At 35.2% G+C, this 10,563-nt stretch overlaps 1 protein-coding gene across 1 annotated transcript; it reads left to right on the plus strand.

Annotated features, from left to right (window-relative positions):
* Positions 1-2,377: 2,377 nt before the first annotated feature.
* On the plus strand, positions 2,378-3,319 carry LOC126001389 (olfactory receptor 4M1). Its single transcript, XM_049768649.1, has one exon. It carries the CDS (start codon positions 2,378-2,380, stop codon positions 3,317-3,319), a length of 942 nt encoding a protein of 313 aa, XP_049624606.1.
* Positions 3,320-10,563: the final 7,244 nt, after the last annotated feature.

A 10,563-nucleotide genomic window follows, 5' to 3' on the forward strand; every position in this document is an offset into this window, starting at 1 on the left:
AAGTTACTAGTTTCTAATGGAGAAACACTGGCTTTTTAAAAGTAACCTCAGTTCTTGGGCACTGCCACTTATATTTGGTATTACAGAATCAGTTATTTCTTTGCTTAACTTTTAGAAATACTAAAGAGCAGTATTCTTTTTATTTGATTTTGGAACACACTTAGTGATGCTCAGGAGTTATTTCTGACTCTGTTCAGGAATTACTCCTGGTGGTACTCAGAGATCTTATGAGGTGCTGGGAATTGAACCATATGGGTTGCATGTAAGATAAGCATCTTTACTGCTGTGCTATTTCTCTCCCCGCCTAATTTGTGCAATTTCAACAGAAGCAAATTGGTTGTAAGAGGTATTTATTCTAGCATGGCAGTTACACAGAGAGGAAACAAAATTGGTAAGGTATGGTAATATTAGTTTTATTTAATAGGTTTAATTTTTGTAGCGTCCAGTTTAATGCTTGACCTTAGCAAAATTGTAGTCATAATTTTATTACCTGTCACTTTGAAACAGCAGTAGGTCATTTGAATAGTAAGCAAATCCTCTACTCAGATAGTTATATCTTCTTTCTACGTACTGGTTAAAATCCAGTATCAGTGGAGCAACATTTTTCAAGTACTGTGCTGCGGCACACAGTATGCTGTGAGATATTGTCGGGTGTGCCATGGGAAAAATTCCAGTTTCATTCATAACATACAGCTTCAGCTCACAAATAGACCAATCATTAGATTCTAAAGACAGGGACTGAGAGCTGCTGTTGAAGAGATACGTGTGTCTTCACTTCCTGCCAGAATATCAGCTTTGTGTTCAGCCAAACAGGCCCAGGTTTCACACTGAGTAAGTGAACAGAAATATGAACAATTATAAAATACTTTATTATTTTATAATAAAGTAATTATAAAATAATTTCTTTGTGTTTATTTGATTCCTATTTAAGAGAATTACTTCATATATAGTCAATATAGGCACAGAGTTAAATTATTTTTAAACATTTTCTAATGGTGGTGTGCCTCATAATTTTTTTTTCATAAAAAAAGTATGCCTTTACACAAAAAGGTTAAAAAACATTGCAGTAGAGTAATGGGATTAGGTACTGTGCTTGCTTATCTATTGTTAAGAATTAAGGTGGTGTCAGAGAGATAGCACAGCAGTAGGGCATTTGTCTTGCAATTGGCCTACCCAGGACCAACAGTGGTTGGAATCCCAGTGTCCTATAGAGTCCCCTGTGCCTATCAGGAGCTCTTTCTGAGCAGAGAGCCAGGAGTAATCCCTGAGCGCCGCCTGATGTAGCCAATAACCACCCCCCCCCCAAAAAAAAAAAAGAAAAAGAAAAAGAAAAGAAAAAAAAGAATTAAGTTGTATAGCCTTTGGACTACGCATGAAACCTTGATATTTCTTTGATAGATTAAAATACGCTAGTTCAGCATATCTAATTCTCGAAGTTGAATATATTTCAGTCACAATAAATTAGAAAGAATAGAACATATCTCATATTAGTAATATAAAACTTGACTAAACCCCACAATAGCTACACACATTGTTTGCTAAAGTCAGTATTTGGAGAAAGGACATTAGTTTTAATATAAAAGTAGGATTAGAGCTGGTTAAATAGTACAATAGGCTTGGTTTAAATAGCTTATCTGGATTTTATCTCTGGCACTCATTATAGTCTCTCAAGCACAGAGCCAGGAGTAATCCCTGAGCACCACCAGGTATGTCTCAACTCCTCCACCATAGTTTAGAAGCAATGGTATCACTCATCTATGGGTTTTAAGAAAAATGAAAGACATTCTTGCAATAATAATTTTCAGAGACAAAAGAGAAGAGGGCTGGAAGTTACAGCTCACCTCATGAAGCTCACCACAAAGAGTGATGAGTTAGAGAAATAACCACATTGTGAACTATCCTAACAATGAGAATGTATGAGGGAAATAGAAAGCCTGCCTAGAGTACAGGCAGGGGTGGGGTGGGGAGGAGGGAGATTTGGGACTTTGGTGTAGGGAATGTTGCACTGGTGATGGGGGTGTTCTTTACATGACTGAAACCCAACCACAAACATGTTTGTAATCAAGGTGTTTAAATAAAATATTAAAAAACAAGAATGAACAGCATTAACAAGTTCAGGTTTTGGTTTCAAACAAATGATATACTTCATATGTCTTTTAGTATGTCTGAATTTCTTGGCCACCATTTATTTTATCTCTGTTGTTTTATAAAATATAAAATTGGCAACCGAATATACTCTAATTCAATTCTTTAATGACCAAGAACATCTAGATATTTTGAAAATAGTTATATAGCTTTAGCTAAATGATAATGGAGTAAATGGAGTAATTATAATTTCTTTATATTTCTAGCTGTATTATGAAAAAAAAGTGAAGAAATGGAGCCTGCTAATTACACCAGGGTGACAGAATTTGTTCTTACTGGCCTATCCCAGGCTCGGGAGGTGCAACTAGTCCTATTTGTTGTATTTCTATCCTTCTATTTGTTCATCCTACCAGTAAATGTTCTTATTATTTTCACTGTCAGGCTTGACCCACATCTGACCTCACCGATGTATTTCCTGTTGGCTAATTTAGCCTTCCTTGACATTTGGTATTCCTCCATCACAGCCCCTAAAATGCTCGTAGACTTCTTTGTGGAAAGGAAGATAATTTCCTTTGGTGGGTGCATTGCACAGCTCTTCTTCTTGCACTTTGTTGGGGCCTCTGAGATGTTCCTGCTCACAGTAATGGCCTTTGACCGCTATGCTGCTATTTGTCGTCCCCTCCATTATGCTACCATCATGAATCGTCGACTCTGCTGTATCCTGGTGGCCATCTCCTGGATGGGGGGCTTTATTCACTCAATAATACAAGTGGCTCTCATCATTCGACTTCCCTTCTGTGGGCCCAATGAATTAGACAATTATTTCTGTGACATCACACAGGTTGTCCGGATTGCCTGTGCCAACACATTCCCAGAGGAGTTAGTAATGATCTTCAGCAGTGGTCTGATCTCTGTGGTGTGTTTCATTGCTCTTCTAATGTCTTATGCATTCCTTTTGGTCATGCTCAAGAAACACTCAGGCTCAGGTGAGAGTACAAATCGGGCAATGTCTACTTGTTATTCCCACATGACCATTGTAGTGTTAATGTTTGGGCCATCTATCTATATTTATGCTCGCCCATTTGACTCTTTTTCTTTAGATAAAGTGGTGTCTGTGTTCCATACAGTAATATTTCCTTTACTTAATCCCATAATCTATACATTAAGAAACAAGGAAATAAAGACAGCCATGAGGAAATTGGTTGGTAGATACATTTTATGTAAAGAAAAGTGAAAGATAGATGAATATTCTATAGTCCTTCTGTGGATCCTGCTTTTAAAATAGGAAGCAATTGCAGTTGTTTTGAGGCTTCCTTTACCTGAGCTCTTAAGTTTCACTGAGATTTTCTCTAGTTGGTAAAAAAAGTAAGATTAAATTTTACTTACATATTTTTAAAAATTTCTGGAGATCAGTATTAGAATTTGAGAGATAAAATATTTTAGTAATTATATATTTTCTCTTAAATTCTAATAGACCAAAACTCACATTTTCATAAATAATTTATTGATTTTTAAGACAATTTAATTAAAAAGATGATATATTGATAATAATAAAATAAGAGATCTAGGAAGCATATCTACTGTGAATGAAGATGTATATGGCCAGTGTCTAAATTGGAGCAGCTTTAAATAAGTTAATTAAATATTCTTGTCTATTTTCAATCTTAGCTCAGTTATATGGTATTTGGTAAATTATTCTTTTTGATTGGAAAAGTAGATTATCTTGTACTTTGATGCTTCCTCTTTCCAGAGTTACTAATTGAAACTGATAATTAATTTATATACTCTTTCAACTGATATACACTTTACAGTATTGACAGAGAGAACTCAAGATTTTGTCACATTTGAAAAAGAATGTTTAGAGTCAGGGTGTAAGAATTTGGTCTACACCTCGCTGTGTTCAGAGCTTATTCCTGGCAGGGTTCAGGTACCTTATGGGATTCTAGTATTCACTGTATTATTCTTCCAGGTCCCTAAAATAATTTTTATGGACTCACATCATAATGTAGCTAAGTTACTATATATGGTTTCCTTGTTTTCCAGAGGAAGTTTTTAGTGAACTGCTGATTACTTTTATTATTATTTTTAATAGTTTCTTCTGACATCTTTCAGAATGAAAGAAGAAAGACAAGATTCAAGGTTAACTGTCACTGACAGATATCTGTGTTTAAAAAATATCATTTTCTTTAGTTTCTTTTGGGAGAAAAAAAATCACACCTAGCAATGCTTAGAGTTTATTTCTGACTCTGTGCTCAGGATCACATCTGGCAGTGATCAGGAAACCATATGTGGCACAGGGGATGGAACTGGGTCAGACTACAAAGCAATCACTCTTACTCCTGTACTATCTCTCCAACCTTTCTTTCATTTTTCTGTACATTTCTCTACTTGAAAATTATGCTTCATGTTGTTATTGAGTTAGCAGGAACAAGATTTTATCAGCATTATAATTTAGTGTTCTTTTCCATTAAAGAAGAATCTTTAATAAATATAGAAAATATCTGGATGTAATGATTCCCACAGTCCCTCAGTAAATTATTTACAAGTGACCAATGTACTATTTTTTTGATTTTGAGAACCCAATTATTAATAACTATAAATAAGAATGAAAATATAGAATATTTAAATTCACAGAATTTACTAATTTTCAGTTTCAGAGTGAGGTTGTTTCTCCATCAAATGGCAAGAATACTTTGTAATTTATTCTTATACTTTACTTGATTATATGCATTATTAAACTTTAGGGAAATTTATGTGAGCTCAGGAAATGAATATATGTGAATTTCTGATAAAATAATCCATTATCGAGAAGAAATTTCTACTAGGTCTAATATAATTCAGGTAAATGAAATAGAATCATGATGCACAGTTTGTTCTTACTTTCATGTCAAAGTTTTGCAATTTTCTCTGATATGATCTTTCATCTTCAATATTACAGTGACTTCTCTTCTAAGAACACAAAAGCACTGATTGAAATTATAATTCCTGAATTTTTAATTGACTATTAACAGAAAAGAATAAAAATAGACTTTTTAGCACTTTGCAACAGAATATGAAAAACCAAATATGTAAAATGTACTTCTACATATATAATAAAATTTTATTTCTAATTTTTATAAAAAGATTGTTATTTCTTAATACCTAAAGCCAGTCACATGCCTATTCACTTTGTCATTTAGTCTTACTATACTTGACAAAGAGACAAAGGACTGAATATTCTCTTCAAATATAAGAATATCACTACAATAAAATGTTATTTACTGAGGGTAGTTAAGCTAATAAAAATGTGGAAATGACATAAATTATAATAATATTGCTTAATCAAAATTAATATTGGGAATTGATATTGAAAAAAAGCACAGGAATTACTGGCGGTTTGGTGAACTATGAATTTTGTACCCCAATTCATGGAAGACATGAAGACATGATTGGCATAAAAACACTGCAGGATTCAATAGGGTAAAACTTTGAACCTCTAAGAAACATATAGCAAAGTGTGGTAACATTTTAGGTAGTCATAAATGAGTAGAGAATTTGCATTTCATTTATAAAAGATACCAGTCTGCTACCTCTTCCGAAATAATTTGATTCAAAATATCAATAGTACTGAAATTCTGAAATCCTGAATTAAATAATGAGCAGAGATATAAGGCTACAATGGCATAAATAGATTTTAATAGTGTTTATAAGTTTTTTGGTATGTCATGACTTTGATACCCCGTGTCCTCAGATACCTGTTTAATACTTCTTTTCCTTGTTTTCTCCTATTTCCGCTTTGTTCTTTCCTATAATTTATTTGTCTCTTCTATATTTCTTTTTTTTGTTTTGTTTTATTTTTTGTTTTTGGTCCACACCCGGCGGTGCTCAGGGGTTACTCCTGGCTGTCTGCTCAGAAATAGCTCCTGGCAGGCGCGGGGGACCATATGGGACACCGGGATTCGAACCAACCACCTTTGGTCCTGGATTGGCTGCTTGCAAGGCAAACGCCGCTGTGCTATCTCTCTGGGCCCTCTTCTATATTTCTTTCCAAAACTGCTATTGAACTTCCAATTCAGCATTAGTACTACTTGGATTGAGTAAACTATTATCTTTAGCTCCAAATAATGATTATACTTTCAATTAGTCATTGTGCTGCTTGAAATTTTAGAGTTCAATATCAATCCTCTAATAGTTCTGTTAATCTAATAGTAACTGGGAAAACTACTACTATATATGGAAAAAAGAACTTTTATTTGCAAAAAGAAAGTAAACTATTTTTGTTAAATACTAAAGTATATTCATTTTCATTGAAATCTAAAAATACAAATGAAAGGAGTTAATGCAGTCTCATATTTTCTAGTGAGTAGGGCTTTCTTGAACAAAGTCTGTAAAATCTAATTTATCTACTTTCTTTGGAAACAGATCAGTTAGCCTATCTTGTTTTGCTACATAATATAACTCTCATTATCATTGATTAAATGGTGCCAAAAAACTACATAACTACTCAGAGGATTAAACCTCATTTTTTATAGTTAACAAAGCTAGAATCTAAGTTAAAAACTATAAATATTTTTAAACATTACACAATATTTAGCAATTCCAACACTCTTTGAAGAAACTATCAGAACAAACCTTAACTGTATAGAGACAAACTAGAAATAGGATGAGGATTAAGTATTAAATATATTAAACTATAAGATTGAAACTGTTGTAGATGTTAGCATAACTGGATAGTATAAAAATATCATATCTAGCAATATAGAAATGCTAGAGTTGTACTCCCCTCCATTTAATGGCCTGGGTAGGTTACTGGACCTCTCACTAAATGCAAATATGCTTATTGGATAAAACATATTTGATAAGACTGTATAATCTATAAGGAAATGAAATGTACAATATCAGGAACTAAAAACTATTTGAACTGGAATCTGGAAAAACAAAAGCGCCTATACGTCACCTTTTTTTTGGGGGGGTGTTGGGCCACATCCAATGGCGCTCAGAGATTACTCCTCGCTCTTTGCTCAGAAATCGCTCCTGGCAGGCACGGGGGACTATATGGGATGCCGGGATTCAAACCTCTGTTGATCCTGGGTCAGCTGCTTGCAAGGCAAACACCCTACTGCTGTTGCTATCACTCAGACCCCTATAAGTCACCTTTTTACTAGAAAAAAATGTGCTATTTTCAAGATTGTAAGTACTAGTGGTATGGCCAGAGAGGGGAAGAAACTCAGACATTGTCATATATTTATTTTTTATTTTATTAATTTTAGTAAAGCAGATAGAGATTTTTGGTAATCAATTTTAATTGAATCACTGAAGACACATAGTCACAAAGTTGCTCATAATTGAGTTTCAGTCATACAACATTCAACTCCCCTCCCTTCACCACTGAACATTTCCGATCACAAATGCTCCCAGTTTTCTTCCCTCCCTTCATGCTCCCCTCTCCACAAGGTAGTTTTTTTCTTCTTTTCTCTTCTCTTCTCTTCTCTTCTCTTCTCTTCTCTTCTCTTCTCTTCTCTTCTCTTCTCTTCTCTTCTCTTCTCTTCTCTTCTCTTCTCTTCTCTTCTCTTCTCTTCTCTTCTCTTCTCTTCTCTTCTCTTCTCTTCTCTTCTCTTCTCTTCTCTTCTCTTCTCTTCTCTTCTCTTCTCCTCTCCTCTCCTCTCCTCTCCTCTTTTCTTTCTTTCTGTCTTTTCTTTTCTTTTCTTTTCTTTTCTTTTCTTTTCTTTCTGATCACACTGGTGGCACTCAGGGATTATTTCTGGCTCTGTGCTCAGAAATTGCTACTGGCAGGCTCGGTGGACCATATGGGATACCACAAATCTAACCAGGGTCTGTCCTGTGTTGGCCATGTGCAAGGCAAATGCCCTACCACTGTGCTATTGCTCAGGCCCCACAAAGTAGTTTTTTCTAATTGAAACTTATTTAGAAAGATGTGAAGGGAGAGAAAGAGAGGGCATATTTGTTCAAGAGAGAACATAAGAATCTGTGGAGTGGAAATAAACAAGCAAAAATTAGAGATAATTAAGTAAATTATGTGTACAAGGCAGAATGTGATTTTGAAGAAGTCCAAGAAATATTTATATTTCACAGCAGAATGAGATCTTTAGAGACATGTTCTCAGAGTGATGGTGAAGCAGAATTGAAAACTCGCCACCTAAAGGCTAAAAGATAAAAGGAAATTACGACCCATAGTAGTTTCAATTAATTTTTCTAATTTGAATTTATATTTCAAAATTGTCTGAATCACTACTTGCTATAATTTTATTCAACACTTTTGTTTATAGATGTATGCATCTTGAGAAAAAACTGCCAATTGCAAATGTCCTATTTGTACTGCCATTTCTGGATTCAAAATCTTTAAAGCATATACTTGGAAGAAATTAGAACTTAAAATCAAACATCAATAATCCAAGGGTCTAAAAGTGGAAGGCTGAAAAGCTGAGAGAAGAATCCAAATCTCTTTCTCTGTCTCTCTGTCTCTTTGTCTCTCTGTCTCTCTCTCACACACACAAATGACAAAACATAAATTAAGTATACTTAGCACTTTTAGAGAAAAAATGGAGAGTTGGGTATATGCATAAGAAAAAGGATACTTGGGGTTGGAGCTATAGAGCTATAGTGCTATATAGTTTGGGTGTTTTACAAGGCATACCCGGGTTCTATTCCCATCATCCCAGATGGTCCCCAGAGCCTGCCAGGAGTAATTTCTGAGTGCAGTGCCAGAAATAACTTCTGAACACAGCTGAGTGTTTCCCCCAAACAAAAACAAAAAACACAAATAAAAACAAAAACAAACTAAAAAAAAACCCCTAAAAACAAAGTGTGTTGGGGGGGCGGAGTAAGTAAGAAGAAAGTAAGTAAAGAAGTAAGCGAGTAAGAAACTTACAAGAAAAACAGAACTACAGGAGACAGCAGAGTGGTTGTGGTTAGGTTACATGTGCCCTACTCAGGCTGGATCTCTGGCATCACACAATTTTCTGAGCGCTTCATGGGGGTAGCCCTGGAGGTCACAAACATATCTGGGGAGACTCTGCAGGTCTCTGACAATGTGAGGTTCAGAGAAGATATAATCCACTGGCCCTAGAACTAAACTCACCTAGTTGACTATCTCTGGGGATTCACCCACACCTCAACCATCATCATCTCTTGGAAAGACCTAAATCAGTCACCAAACCAACCAAAATTAGAGAATAAATAGCTGAGAAACTATTAGCAAGTAGGTCAGAGACAAAACCAGATAGAAAACATTCAAATGAGATTGAGACAAATGGGTACTGAAAAGTTCTTTTTTCTTTGTTTTGGGGCCACACCAACTGATGCTGAGGGTTACTCCTGGCTATTCGCTCAGAAATAGCTCCTGGCTTGGGGGACCATATGAGACGCCAGAGGATTGAACCCAGTCAGTACTGCTGTGCTGGGTCTACGGCTTGCCAAGGCAAATGCCCTACTGCTGTGTCATCGCTCCAGCCCTGGGGAACTGAAAGCTGTAATGACTTTTATCAATTTCAGAGAAATAGGCATAGACATAATGTGACAGAGATAGTGTTTGAAAAGATAGTGCTGAGAAGCTTACAAAACTGATAAAGGAAATCCATATTATATTATATTATATTATATTATATTATATTATATTATATTATATTATATTATATTATATTATATTATATTAATTATATTAAATATATCCACCCTTAGGATATCCACCAATATCTATCTAAATATTAACAATGCATTTATTTAAAAAATGCAGATCATGGAACTTCTGATTAACAGACAATGAAGTAGTTGATAGTCTCTGAACAGAAAAACATATTGGTAGATATAAGAGCTGAACGTTTTAAAAGTAAAAACGCGGGGCGGTTGAGGAGGTGCTATAGGTAAGGTGTCTGCCTTGCAAGCGCTAGTCAAGAAAGGACCATGTTTCAATCCCTCGGTGTCCCATATGGTCCCCCCCAGCCAGGGGCGATTTCTGAGCACTTAGCCAGGAGTAACCCCTGACCATCAAACGGGTATGGCCCGAAAAACAACAACAAAAAAAGTAAAAATGCAAAAGAATCAATATTAATTTTTGTAGTTTTATATCTTTTAATATGTTATACATTAAAACTGTGGTTTACGAAGTTGTTAGTTGAGTTTTAAGTATATAATATTTAAACACCAATCCAACACCAATGTCAATTACCATATTCCTTCCCCATATCCCCATCACACCTCACCCTCCACCTGTCACCTTGGCAGGACTATTTTGTGGTTGGTTTGGGTGGTTGCAGCTTAGATTTCATGTTTTCAGTGTTGTCAGGTCTGTTCTTCGGATGTATAGCTCTATCACTCTCGCACATCAACAAAATACTGAAACCCAGACCCAGTTCATTCCCTCATTACTTCCCTTTCTTATCTTCTTCCTTCTCATTTTGATTTCTTTTTTCCCAAGACTCTGGGGTCAGGAGTAACCTAGGCAACCATGATTTACTACATTATATTTCCTCATCCAATTTT

The sequence above is a fragment of the Suncus etruscus genome, chromosome 2 (genome assembly GCF_024139225.1).
Source record: "Suncus etruscus isolate mSunEtr1 chromosome 2, mSunEtr1.pri.cur, whole genome shotgun sequence".
NCBI classification, from domain to species: domain Eukaryota; kingdom Metazoa; phylum Chordata; class Mammalia; order Eulipotyphla; family Soricidae; genus Suncus; species Suncus etruscus.